The following is a 14,903-nucleotide window of genomic DNA, read 5'->3' on the forward strand; positions in this document are numbered from 1 at the left end:
CTGGGGCTTGTGAGTTTTGTCTTAGCTGTACCTTTAGTTCTTTACTTGCTTTAAATTGGAAATATATTTTTTAGTTCCCTCTTGTGATCCCATTCTGTTCCATCCGTCTCTGTGTTTGTCTTTTTGTCTTCCTGTGTCAAGTTTGTTTGTCATAGTCACTGTATCTGGGTTAGTTGTTTTCCGTTGTATTTTGACAGCTGTTGTTTTCTGCGTTTTGTGTTTAGTTTAACTTCCCCCCTCCAACTAATGAGGTTAATTGTCTTCAGCTGTGTTCCCTGTGTCCTCTCCCCTCATTATCTTGTGACTTTATATTGTCTTAGTCTACCTTTGTCTTTTGTTCCATCCTCACTCATGGTTGTGTGACTCCCTGGTTCTTGTTTCCTGGTTGTGCTCTTGCCCTGCAACTGTGTTATACTTTGTATTTTGTTAAGCAACAGCATTAAAGCTCAGTTTTTAGTTTATTCCTGTCTCACAAGTTCTACATCTGAGTCCACATCCTGCCTGCCACACAGCCATTTTATGACAGCAGGACCTGACCAACCATGGACCCTGCAGATTCACGTTCAGTTCCTGAGGAGTTTGAGGAAGTTGTAGCCATGCTAAAGAAATATTCATAGTATGTGATCAATGCTAATAACCAATATAAGAGATGTATACAGTTAATCCTATTTTGAGGACTTTATTTCTTCCAAGGCTCTTGGCATTTTCTGTCTGATCAGTGATGGCATAGTTACCTTAAAAAAGTAATCTGATTACTCATTACTCCTTTAAAAAAGTAACTTAGTTACCTTACTGATTACTTAATTTTAGAAATAACTAAGTTACTTTATTATTTACAGTCAACAGCTGCCGTGTTGTGCCAAAAGTTGATCGTCTGCCATAAAGTGATTCCAATTTTCTAAGTGCTTTTATGTGTAATGTCTTTGCTTATTGGTAAATAGAGTGCAGTCAACATTATTTATGAAGGGCTTATATAAACACCGGCAGCTCCTCCCTCCATTGTTCATGTTTGTGTCACTGTGTGGTATTATTGTCCTCGTGCTGAAACCATGACTTAGTTTTTGCATCGGGCAGACATCACTCCCCGAGATGCAAGAAGAAAAATAATAACGCACGGTGACTTGGTTAAGTAACTTTAATTTGTTTACTGGACTACAAATAGTAATGAATTAGATTACTCATTACTGAAAAAAGTAGTCAGATTAGAGTAACGCGTTACTGCTCCTGATCACTGAGCAGGTCTGCAGACTGAACAGTTTATTTTACCTCTGCAGTATCACTCTCAGTGGGCTAGTTCTTATATAGCGCTTTTCTACTCTGTCTGAGCACTCAAAGCACTTATACAACACATTTACATTTACCCATTCATACAAGCACTTCCATGATTAACTAAGCTAAGTGCTTACTGTCTAACATTCACATACATTCAAGCGTCGGAGAGCAACTTGGGGTTCAGTATCTTGCCCAAGGATACTTTGGCATGCAGCCCAGAGCAGCCAGGAATCGAACCGCCTACCTTCCGATCAGTAGGTGACCTGCTCTACCTTCTGAGCTACAGCCACCCCAAAGTGCTCTTATTGTCCATAAACACTTGCACTGGATTCTAAGGTAGACTCCCCTGGTTCTGGACCATGCTCAGGCTAGTGTGCTGTTTCTGGAGTTACTGGAGGCACAGCATTCTGATTGCTAGACTGGTGTTGAAGACATCTAAACCTCTGGGCCCAATACTGTTCATCCCCATCTGAATTCATTGGGTCCTCTGATATTTCATTTGTTTTGGCATACTGTCTTTTCTTTAGCTTAACATAGGATTTACTTCCCCCATACTCCATGCTGGCTCTTCAAAAGGCAAAGCATTACATGGCATCAACATGTTGTGATGCAGGATTCGTATTCTCCCTGTGCCACATTCAGGCTTTACCTCATACTGTACACTGGGCTGCTTTCTCCCTTTTATATGACCACAATATGTATTGAACTTTCCAGTATGAGCACAATTTGCCAGGCCCTCCATACTCTGACATATTCCTCACAAGGACCCCATCACCTGTTGAAAGCACCATACTAATTACAGTATGCTTTTCCTCTTGCTGTAAACATTTGCATGCTTTTGGATGCAATATCCTATGCATCATTTGTTGACATTTTTACCAACTGGCAAATGGTGTTTTCCACAAAAAAGCAAGTAAACACTAGAGTACCTAGGTGATTCAATGGTAGTGCAATTATAGGCATGCATATTTTCATTTACAGTCACTCCAGTTTTCCTTTGGGTCATTCCATCTCAAATGTGCACATTTTAAAATATTTTCTGCTCGAACATCTCTGATTTGCATAAAAATTTTGTGGTCCAAAGTGATTGATTGCTGTGAAATTTTGGCTTCATATATCAAATAGTTTTTAAGTTATACTTTATATGTCAAAACTATTAAAGATAGAAGCTGAAAATTTTGACAGGTCTTTTTTATCATCAATTAATCAGGATCTGTAAATTTGGAACAGATACATTAAAAATTAAGTATTGGCTAGTTAAAATATGAAATAAGAGAGCTGTTTTAAATGTTCCTCAAATCAGATCCAAGTATGCTGAGGGTGCTTTCAGTTATAGTGGTCCTATTCTCTAGAACAACCGAGAAGTTTATGCAGTTCTCTATTGTTTGTAGAGGAGTGGGGGGTGTCTTGAGTGCCTGTACTACAACTACTTTTCCATCCATTTTGTAGCATTCAACAGAGATCACTTTTCTGACAGTAGGGCAGGAAACATTGATCAACTGACAGTATATTTTTAGTCCCTTCTCCAGTGAAAGACACTCTTCAGCTTCAGAGATCATTTTAGCTTTCACTTTCAAATCTGTTCTGACAGGACACCTAATGCACTGTTTTTTTGTCATCCTCAAACTACAACAGGTGTGCTCCCAGCCCTAATGGGGTTAGATTCTCACTTGTGGCCTCCTGAATTATGTTAAGCAGTACATCTGCCTTTCCTGACACTACCCTCTGACTTTTTGAGCAAAGCTAATCTTTCACTGGTTTGAGTCTGGTTTTCTTTCTCTCATTATCCCCTCAATGACATTAAAACCCTAAGGTCTTGTAATATATCCTTTCTCATTAGTACTGGGAATAGAATCTCATCAGACCCTGTTGTTTTAGCCTTTGGATCATACAGATTAATCTCAACCCAGCACTCAAAGGGCATTCCTGACCCACTGGCAGCTCTCAGATCCAGCAGCTCATTCTTGCTGAACAACTCACTAATGGGGTGGACTTTCACATCAGGCAAATTCTGGGACTTCCATGCCTTATTCATCACTGATACCTGGGCTCCAGTGTCCCACAAAGTTTGATTCCTGGTGTTTTTCATTTTGCACTAAACAAGATACTTTTTACCTACCAACTGTGCAACCTTCTTGCAAGGGTGCTGAAAGATTGTGAGTAGGGAGTTTTTTTTTCTGCCCCCTGATTTCTGTGTGGGCTCACATGACTGTTGGGTAAGCTAAGCTTAGGTTTTGGGTCATTTTGGGATTTTGAGGTCATGGTGTGTGTCCCCCAGTCGTAACATCTTCCAGTTTCTCAACTGCTTTGGTGTGCCTCCTATTCTGCACCCTTTTGCCCAGTGTGTTCCACTACCACACTTAAACCAATGGTTATTTTCACCCTGATCCTGTTGACATGCAACACAATATATCTTTAAACCAGTTACATTCACCTTAGTTTGCCTACAGTCTTCAGCATTTTTTCGATGATGTACATATAAGAGTGCTGCCACTTGACCTGTAAGCTCCTGATTGCTATGTTACTCTTTTCTATTTTTGTAAATAGGGGGTTTTCTTTAGTTGGTTTGCAAGACTTAAATAACACAGGAGCTGTTAGAGGGTCACTTTCTTCTTCCATCTGTTCCACAAATTTCAGACATGCTCTGCAAGTGGTGGTGTTTGTCTTTTTAGTCACTACTACACTCATCCTGCAGATACAGCTGCATTTCTGCCCTGACTTTGTCATTTAACAGACCTGCCATGATGGACTGGAAGCACTGGCTTTGGACTAATTCTTTATTTTACCAGATGCAAATGGTGCAGATCAAGCACACGGATGAGAAACTGGTGGTGGTGTTTCATTTAGTCCTTGTACAACTTTAGTCAGTTACTAGTATAACACACTTGCATTCTTTTCTGCATACTGGGCTCTTAATATTTGCCTCAGAATGGCTAGGGTTTGATCAATTTTACCATTTAAATAGCTTCTTAGCTTCAATCCAGGGCCTACAGCAAGTATCACTGCCTCCACAATTTCCACTTCAGAATAGCCCTTCCTTAAACCACTTTTGATCTGATGCTTAAGACTACTGAAACTCAAAGTGCCATGAGGATGACTCACCAACATGTTAATTTATCCTAAAGTTGTTTCTGAATATACTGGAAGAAGTACCATAGCAACTGTTGCTACAGAATTCTCTGCCTCTGCGCTGAGCATCACTGTTGCTCTATGGCAGTGTTTCTGAAACTGTGGGGCACCACTGAGAACCACTGTACTATGGAATTACATTTATGTCAAAAGTCATGTACTATTAAAAACATAATAATCCAAGTTAATCTTTAAAACCGGAAGATTCAAAGGCAGGTTCTGAAGCCTACGCACTCCTGTCCCATTAATCTGTTGTATAGCATCACAGACCTTTTGAAATGTGTGTTGGGCAGCGTCCAAGGGCGGAGGCCCTGGCGGACCAATCTCGGACTATTGGGACATGGAATGTCACCTCTCTGGTGGGGAAGGAGCCTAAGCTACTGCATAAGATTGAGAGATACTAGCTAGATATAGTTGGGCTACCTCAACGAAGGCCTGGGCTCTGGAACCAGTCTCCTGGAGAGGGGCTAGACTCTGTTCTACTCTGGAGTTGGCCTTGGTGAGAGACAGCGAGCTGAAATGGGTATTCTTGTATTCCCTCGGCTTACTGCCTGTACGTTGGAGTTTTCACCGGTGGATAAAAGGGTAGCTTCCCTGCACCTTTGGGCCAGGTAATGGGTCCTGACTGTCTGTGCTTACAAGCCAAATGACAGTTCAAAGTACCCAGTCTTCTTGGAGTCCTTGGGTGGGGTGCTCGATCTGGTGACTTCATTGTCCTACTGGGGGATGTCAGCACTCACGTGGGCAATGACTATGAGACCTAGAGGGGCATGATTGGGAGCAATGGCCTGCATGATCTGAATCCAAGCTATTGGACTTCAGTGCAAACCACAGCTTGTCCATAACACCATGTTCAAACATAAGGATGTCCATTAGTGCACATACACCCTAGATCACAGGTCAGTGGATTTTGTAATCATATTATCAGGTCTGCACCTGTATGTTCTGGACACTCAAGTGAAGAGAGGAGCTGAGGTGTCAACGGATTACCACCTGGTGGTGAGTTGGATCAGGTGGTGGGGGAAGATGCTTTGCGCACCTAAAGGTATAATGAGCATGCACTGGAAATGCCTGGCAGAGGCCCCAGTCCGCGAGATATTCAACTTCCACATCTGGCAGAACTTCGACAGCATTCCGAGGAAGGCTGAGGACATTGAGTCCGACTGGACCATGTTCCGCACCTCCCTTGTTCAGACTGCTGCTCAGAACTGCGATTGCAAGGTGGATGGTGCCTGTCATGGTGGTAATCCCTGAACCAGATGGTGGACACCGGAGGAGCCATCAAGCTGAAGGAGTCATCAAGTTTGGTTACCCTGTGGGACTCCGGAGGCAACTGATGGGAACAGACAGGCTGAGCAGAACTTGGCTCGGGTGGGGGCCAAAGCAAAGACGGGTGTGGGAGGAGTGTTTTAGCTCCAGCTGTGGTGTACACTTTAATGATTCAACAATTATATAGAGTTTGAAGTATATTTTAATGCAGGACATTTGTACTTTTACTTCACTATAGGTTTATTTTTACAGAATGTACATATATAATATATATATAATATATATAATAGTATTTAATAACATTTATGTAAGTATAGGATTTTGGATACCTGTTCCACAACTGTACAAAGTTGAGAATCAGGATTTGATCAGGGCATTTGTTCACTGTTTATGGAAACTATCAACAGTAATTTTACTAATAACCACAGATCTAAGTACCCACCAGAAACAGCTCTGCTAGTCTCTTTATTTAGTCACTATTAATTTGTAAATAATACATGAACTTATTAAATTAAAAAAAGAAAACTGTACAAGAAATATTGTCGCAGTGACAACAGACAACAGATAGATGTGTGGCATTTCCCTGTGGTCTGCAGGTCCAGGGCAGAGACCAGAATGATGACTAAAGTTAATCTACTGGTTAGCTTCACAGAGATAATGGCAAAACATAAAAACATAGCATACCTAGCAAGCAGCAGCTACAAGGATGGTGTGTAATATATAGTTATAAGACCCTTTAGAGTTACACAAAAAGGTAGAAACAACTTAAACTGATTTATCAGACACCAGTTCAGATCAAACAAATGAGTTACTTATCAGTGTCACGTTGTGTTGTAAAAAGCCTGTCACAGAACTGCCTGTTCACAGAACCTGTAATATTGTCTGGATGAACTATAATAGTGGAGCCTGAACCCACAATGAGTGGAGCTCTGCAGCCAGATGTGTACAGCTTTCTGACTTAGTAACATCTGGCAGCACATTATGATTTTTTTTAATCATAAAAGATATGTGATGGTATACAACAGATTAATGGAACAGGAGTGCAGAGACTTCAGAACTTGCCTTTGAATTCTTCGGTTTTAAAAAATATATTCAGCATTAAAGTAATCCAGTGACAGTTGTCAGTATTTTCACCACTACACAGAAAACAATTGAAAATTAATTTGTCAAACTTTAAAAATTATAAGCAAATATGGTTGAAAACAGTGCTTATGTTGCTGCCAGAGTGGACTGCCCATCAAAGAGACCAATCACATTATGCTCCACCCAAACAGTCAAAAGTCAGTTGCTTCAAGTATGAAAATGCAGCAGCTTGTGCAAACCAGACACTCTGGCTTCTTTGTGCACATGGCTGCTGAGATCTATGTGCACGGGTTGTTGAATTTACGTATGAGGAAAGAGTACCTGCGCCTGCAAATTAAATGATTTGCTTGGATTATGTTTTTCTTGCACATGACTTTTGACATAAAATTCCATACACACTGTTCTTTACAGCCACAGCTTGTCTGTATGTGGATTTCTCTGTGTGTTAATAAAACATGTGTTAATCATAATTATTGATACTCTGGTTCAGAAATGTGCAACACTTGTCTGTGTCATTGTTTCACAGAATGGCATTATCAAGTAGATATCACTGTGGAGATGGGTGTCAGATTGTTTCAAAACCTCAACACAATTCCAGCACAGTTGCTTCAAATGTTTCAGTGTTTCATACAGCCTCGGTTTGGCCATTACAGGTGTAGAAACATGTTTGCTTTATTACTTCACCAGATAAAAGCAGGTGAGATAAACAAGTTGCAGGTGTGGCAGGAGCAGGTACAGACTCGTGTCACTTATCGTGCACACTTTGACTAGCTCGAACCCTGAATATGGTTACAAAATACAGGAGAAGGCTGCACATCACTGTATTTTAGCTCATTTTGGATAGTACTAGTTTGGTTATGAGACACTACTTGCAGTTCCTGACTCTACATGCCTACAGATGTCCCTACACTTATGCCATCCTACCTTGGCAAGATCCCAAGTACCCATGATTCACTTGTGTTTTTGTTTTGTCATGCCTCAACACCAACTAAGTGTAATATTCAACCTGGAAATAGAGTATGTTTGGTAAACGAACATATTGCACATGCTGGCCTTTTGGCAGTTTCACTGTGGAGGGGAAATGACAGCCAGAATGAAGGCTTTGCTTCCCAGATCCATGCACAGTGGCAATGCATACGTTATTGCAAATAGTGCTGGAAACAGCACGATACCACACACTACTCTTGACTCACCACTTGTATATGAGAAGATCCATCAGACATGAGAATGCACGCACATATTAAAAAAGAAGCATGCGTAGTCGATCGGAAATGATGCTGAAGCTGCACTGCTGACTAGAGCTGCTCATCAGCGTCACTTCTTTTCCTGCCACTCCAAAAGAGAGGAAGGCTGATTCATTCTGCTGCCTTCTTTATAGATGGACCAATTATGAGTATCTTTTCAGCAATTTTGATGCCCTACACCAGAGGAAATCAAACTGAATGTGCATCGTAATTAAAAAACATGAAAAAGAAAGGACTAAAAATATGAGCGCAATTAGAAAAAAAAATATTTTCTCCTATTATTATTATTATTATTATTATTATTATTGACTGTAGGGCTGTATCCAAATATTCAACTAATTTTGGGACTGTGCAGCTAGATTTGGCATTACTGGTTATCCAAATCGTGTTCTTTTACAACTTCAACTTCTTTTAAAAGCTTCATTATGCCACCATGCAGCACTGTTTCAGGAGTTGCAACCTTTTACTGAACAGTAAATGATTTGTAGATGTGGGTAAATCAGGGACAACATGCTGCAGCTGGGCGAGACTTCAGCCACAACATTAAAGCCAGTGACAGGTAAACTGAATAACACTGGTTATTTTGTAGCAATGCAGTGTCCTTGTGGGAAAACTTGGATTATTATGTGGAAGTCTGTATGGCAAGTAACTATTCAATAGTCCTATTCATACAAAATTTGCACAAAAGATGGCCAATGACTCCTAGATCACATGATTGCCATAATTGGGTCAAGGTAAAAAAAAAAAATGAAAAATTGAAAAAATCCCTATCTTTAAAGTAGGGCAAATAAAAAAAATTTTTTAAATCATATCTCCCTCAAAACCTATTGGATTCATCTGATATTCAGCACACAGTGGTGGAGGGCCAAAAATGCCATCTGGATCAGATCCAGATTCTGATTTGCAGGTTACTTGAATTTAATATGGGAAACTTCATTTAATGGATATTTCTGGCTATATCACAGCTGAAAAAAAGACATATCCTCATTTGTTGCAGTAAGAGAGATGGGCTAGGTTGGGTTCCGCCCTGGGGCAGAGCCCCTACTCCAGTGCTGTCCTGGTTTCACCTTTTGGGAATTTGTTCATTAGTGGCTGGGTATTTAAGGACCAGTAGTGGAAGTTATTTTCTGCCAGTTTGTTGTGTCCATGATGGGGATAACCAGGTTCTGTCAGTTTTATGTTTGCTCCAGTGAGATTTTGCTCCTAACTCTGTTCTCTCGTTATACATCCAACTCCTCATCAAGAGTGTGTAATCTGTGTCCTAGAAGCCCTGCTATTGCCTCCCCTGCGGATCCCAAGTTCTGGCTCCTCGCACTGTTTGGCACCCTCAGAGGATTTCCAGATTCACAGTAACCCACCTGGCTGCCCACTTGCCAACAAAGCCCGGCAGCAGACCTCAGATCCTCGTTGACCATCCTGAATATTTCCCCAAGCTTCACCCACCTGCACCTCTCGGTAAGACCCATGTTATCACAAGACTTCCTCCGCCTCACACAGTCACTACCTGGCCCTGTCTAACTGCCTCTCTCCCTCTCTGCGGCTGCTGTTACACCCAAATTTCCCCTCTGTGGGACAATAAAGGCTGTTTCTTCTTCTTCTTCTTCTTCTCTGCAGACACTTCCCTAGTCTCCTGTTAGAGGCTGAGCCCTGCCCCGTCTCCCCTAGTTTTTTGATGCTCTGATCATTTCTCTAAATAAACCTGTTAAAACATCACTGGAGGTGAGGTCACTGAGGCTGTTGAACAACTCCTTAGTGGCAGGGCCCCTGGGGTGGATGAGATTCACCCTGAGTTCCTGAAGGCTCTGAATGTCTTAGGCCTGTCTTGGTTAACATGCCTCTGCAACTTATAGCACAGATATTGGCACTATAGAATTTTTTTGGATTGGATGATTGGTGGTTGACAAATGGGATGCCATCCCACAGCAGTGTGTGACCAAGCTGGTGACCAGCATGAGTAGGACGTGTCATTTCCTTACAAATGTGGCACAGTTTAAGGGGAAATAAACAGGCAATCCAACGGTATAAGATTTCTTGCCCAGAAGCATTGTTACAACAAAGAAATAATCGACCAATTTCCTTACTTTTGTGCTAAGTTCTCATTTATTTGCTCTACCTCCTTGCCAAGGTCTTCTCTGATGACCTGCTGGATCTCTTCCATTGTGCTCTGTGGAGCTCGGCTGTGGAGCACCTTCAGTGTAGATGTGTACTCCTCAGGTAACAGGTAATCCAGAGCACCAAGGTGTTGGCCCACTTTGATGAAAGTGCCCCGGTTGGCACAGCACAAGTTTCGAAGACGCTCTGCCGATCGCCTATGCACCTGCAGGAGATGTCAGATAAAAAAAAAAAAAACAGTAATTGATCAAAACATTTCAAGGTTGCTACAGTAGTAAAGGCGTTGAGGGTCAATGCTGAAAGGCCAAAAACTCTGGCCTGAAATTTGAGCTAAATATTGTTCTCATTTATCCAAACTGCTTATAATTGTATGCTATTGCACTCCGTTCCAGAGCAGGAGAGTATTACTGTAACAGAAAAAAATGAAAAGGGACAAGGTAAAAGATGGAAGCCTCTTTGTAAATCTTTGAGAGTAACAACAAACTGGAGTTCATGGCCAGCTGACAACTGTGTTTCAGTTCATCTAAATGCCTTCTGGAACAGCAAAGTGGAAAAACCATTCCTTTATATTAGAATAATCCTGGGTTTCTATTCAGCACTGTAGCCAGGTTGACAAACAGCCAGAGCTCAGTGGACCCCTGGATCCATATTACACTCAGCTGTGATAATCTTAAATTTTTTTTAAACAACAAAATCAAAAAAATTGGAGATAAACTAAATCGAAGTCTTTTCACTATTAGCCAGGAGCAAGCTAAAGCTATAAAAATAAAAGCCCCTATAAAACCATTTATTGTACTGGATTTTTATACACTGGTAGACCTTGCTGAGATTACATCTACCATCATGTTCGGTATGAATCGGACTGGTAGTTTTGCGACAATTTTGTAAACAAACATACCAAAAACAATATCCCATTCCCCCTCCAGAGGTGGGGGTAATTATCTCCTGTCAGCGAATGCAACTGCGTCCCAGTCATCACTATGGCATGACTCTAAAGGTTTTGTCATAGCTACATTTAGTAGGTCATAATTACTTCTAGGTTCGACAGGCCAGAAAAATGAACAACGTGGCAAGGTGTCTTGAAAACACAGGCAAAGAGCCACTTATTGATTCCTGGGTCCCTCACTATTTAAAGGAGCCTTCCAGTCTCCCTCCCCTGCCTGTCTGTCTTGGATGTCAGAAACTTCTAAATTCATTTGTAGAATACAAACAAATTTGGGTGCAAAAAAAAAAATAAGGAATCATTGATTTGTGTGTGTGTGAAACATTCACATCCACAATTCATGCACAGATTTGTGTGCATGCACCATTTTTGAATGGAGACCATTCTTCCAGAAGTGTGGTTTGTTCAGATGCAACTTGGAAGATGTATCTCTTGCTCATATTTCAAGGCAGGCTTGCATAGCATTGGAGATCCTAGCTTGGGGTCCCTTACAGGATGGTTACCCTGGCCAGGATTATTCCAAAGACCGTATTGTTGCCACTACACTATTCAGCTGTTCTACGAAATCCAACACCAAAACAATTAGTAGCTGAGTGTTCCAACATCCACAAGGAGCAACTGCTATCACAACTTGAGATTGATGAGCTACAACAGTAATGCTATGGCAAGGGGGAGCCAGGACATCAGGTCAGAGGTACAAAGTAACATGATATATAAAATCCCCATATATCATTCCCTATATGGCTATATTTTGTCAATACAAACAATGGCAGTAAGAATAGGGCTGCATAAAACGATTATTTTAGTAATCGAGTATTCTATCGATTATTCCAGCGATTAATCGAGTAATCGGATAAGAAATACTTTTTTTTATTAACAGTTTATCTGCATATTTTAACTTCCGTAATGCAGTTTCTCGCCATGTGAACAAACAGCGGTGAATGGAGCAGCTACAAAGTTCTCTTTTCTTCACCTTAACACTTGCTGATCAGGTGCTTGATGAAGGACCTCCAGCTGTTTCACAGATTTAATGATTGTTACTAAAAGAAAAAGCTGCTGTTTTGGACGCTGGAAAAACGTTTCCTTTTTCACTACTTGAGCTCACCGACACAGCTTCGCCTCTTTGCGCTTGCGCAGTTAAAACCGCTGCCTGCTATGAGTGTTTTGAAAAACTAGTGGCTGCGGGAGCCATGGCGCATGTGTGAGTAATGGTGTAATGCTTTGTATTCACAAGCATTCTCAAAAATACGTTTCTACTGCAGGTCTATATTTAGTCACTAATAAGGGATTAAAGTATAAAAAATATTTTGAAGGAGCCCCTCGGTCCTGGGGGGCGGGCCTTCCGGTACCGAACCATCGCTAGTGCTAATGGCCCGCGCTCGCTAGCAAACCAGTTCTGGTAGCTACAGCTGAAGTAAAGACAAAAATAGCAGCTGAAATTCTCAGCGAACACAACACACACAGACACACAGAGAGCAGTGGAGGCGTGGAAATGCATGTCAGCGACAGTTGCCACCCGTCCCGTAAAGTACGGAACACGGCATGTTACGGAGCCGTATTCCACGGAGTCCCGTAACATACGGGGTTCTGTATTTTACGAGACAGGTGGCAACTCTAGTGATGATCCACTCTGTGTTAAATGAAATCCATCGCAGCGACGGAGAGCTTTTTAGAATGTGTGCTTGTGTATACGTGAGTGATTCACACTCCAGTCCAGTAGGTGGCGGTAATGCAGTTCTATGCTGGTTTGCCAGCCCCCAATAAACCCACAAAAAAACGTCAGCACTAATGCTGCTAATGCTAGTGAGGAGCGCCGCTTACACCGAGACAGCTGAGCGCTGCAGAGTTTAAACGAAGCATCGACACAGTAAATTTGTGTCAATAAATTTTTAGAATCGATTTAATCGAGTTAATCGATGAATCGTTGCAGCCCTAAGTAAGAAACATAGTTTGTAGCTCTACATAGGATTTTTTTTTTTACTTTGACCTCCAGAGCAATCTATTGAGCTTGAAGGAGAGGTCACAGGTCAAAAGTGACATATTTTTTTTTTTTAATAACTTTATTTGTATAATTTCAATATAACATACAGAAAAGTAATGAACACAATCAGCATATTTGCAGAACTTGAACAGAGCAACCCCATATTCAAACTCTCAGAGAGAGAATGAAACCCAAGTAGAAAGGAAGAAGCCAGAAGAAACAGAAAGTTAGTGAGATATGTAAATGTGTATATATATGCAGCTATAATTAAAGAGAGAAGAAGGAAAAAAAAAAAAAAACAAGGGGGGGTGGGGGGGGGGTGGGGAGGGTGGAAAGGGGAAGGGGCAGGAACCTCCATAGTGCATGCATAGGTATGGGCAACCACTAAATTAATCGAGACTACTAAATTATCTTAGAAAAGTTTCTGTAGCTTTATGAAATGTTTGTATTTTTTACAAAATCAGTAAAAGAAGACCAGGCCTCCGTGAATTTTTCGTGGCATCCCATTTTGCTGTACCTAATTTTTTCAAGCTGCAGCATGGATAGCATCTCTTTAATCCAACTTTCAAAAGTAGGGGGTTTATTGGACTTCCACTGGAGAAGAATGAGTCTGCGAGCCATTAAAGAGGCAAAAGCTATTGCTTTAGTTTGTGTTTTAGGGACTCTAATTTCTGAGGGGAAAATCCCAAAGACCCCCACATGGGGAGAAGGTGTTAGCGTTCTCCCGCACATGTGAGAAATAACCCCGAAGATTCCTGCCCAGAAACTATTTAATAGTTGACAGTTCCAAAACATATGGCCTAAGGTAGCCCGGTCCGCATGGCATCAAAAGTGACATATTTTGAATCATTATGGTACTTTCTATATGTTGACAATACAAACCACACATAAGAATCAGTTTCTAAGTTATAAGACTTTTTGTTAATGGTTTAATTAAGTTGACCTTGAAGACCTTGGTGGATGCAAGCCAAATTTTAATAGACTGTTAGCATGACCCCACTTTATATCCCTACAAACATTTATCAGAATCAATTAAAAACATTTTGAGCTAATGTGTTTAGAGTCAGAATGACACACACGCGCACTCACACATGCATGCACACACCCATATACTACTAAAAACACAACCTCCTGGAAGAGGTAAAAAAAAATAAAAAACATTTTAATACTATCATAAAAAGAAATTAGACAAATAGAATAAAACCCACAAAACCCAAACAACAAATGATCTACTCTTAAGCTCTGTAAACAAAAATTAAAAGGGTTGTAGTCATTTTTCAGCTGTCTATTCTGCTTTTTGGTAACTGTACTCTCAATTTATGGTATTCCTGTTTTTAAACAAAGTCAGCATGGAAATGTACTGACGTTTCTCATTTTACTGACCACTCAAAGCTAGGGATGCACAGGTAATCAAATTTTAATCTAAATCACAATTTTGGCTTCTCACAATTAAATGATAATGATCAACCAATATTGAAAATGTGTGCTTCAACAATAGAATGCAAAGCAAAAACAAATCAATTGCTCTCTAAATCACTGCCTGACAGCATGCCTGCCAAGGTTATTACTGTTAACGAAAACGAACGAAATAACGAAAACTGAAATTGAAAAAACATTTTCGTTAACTGAAATAAATAAATTAAAAGGAAAAAAACGATAACTAACTGAAACGGTATTGTGTGTTTACAAAACTAACTAAAACAAACTGCAATTACAGATAAAATGACCTTTGTTTTAGTTTTTGTCAGTTTATTTAAAAGCATTGTGGATCGATATGTAATAATTTTTTTCCACTTTAGCAGTTTTAGCTGGGAGCGCCATCCCGCAACTGCGTGTGTGTGTGTGTGTGTGTGTGTCATTGCTTTGTCAT

The 14,903-nt window shown here is 40.7% G+C and overlaps 1 protein-coding gene across 5 annotated transcripts in view; it reads right to left on the reverse strand.

The window, feature by feature from the left end:
* The window catches only part of adck1 (aarF domain containing kinase 1), a 107,846-nt gene that overhangs the window by 41,370 nt on the left and 51,573 nt on the right, over positions 1 to 14,903 (reverse strand). For all 5 annotated transcript variants that reach the window (XM_030719006.1, XM_030719007.1, XM_030719005.1 and 2 more), the window contains one exon: positions 10,111 to 10,314. In XM_030719006.1, coding sequence (XP_030574866.1) covers positions 10,111 to 10,314 — 204 coding nt within the window. The remainder of the gene's footprint in view (positions 1 to 10,110; positions 10,315 to 14,903) is intronic.

The sequence above is a fragment of the Archocentrus centrarchus genome, chromosome 22, assembly GCF_007364275.1.
Source record: "Archocentrus centrarchus isolate MPI-CPG fArcCen1 chromosome 22, fArcCen1, whole genome shotgun sequence".
In the NCBI taxonomy this organism is placed as follows: domain Eukaryota; kingdom Metazoa; phylum Chordata; class Actinopteri; order Cichliformes; family Cichlidae; genus Archocentrus; species Archocentrus centrarchus.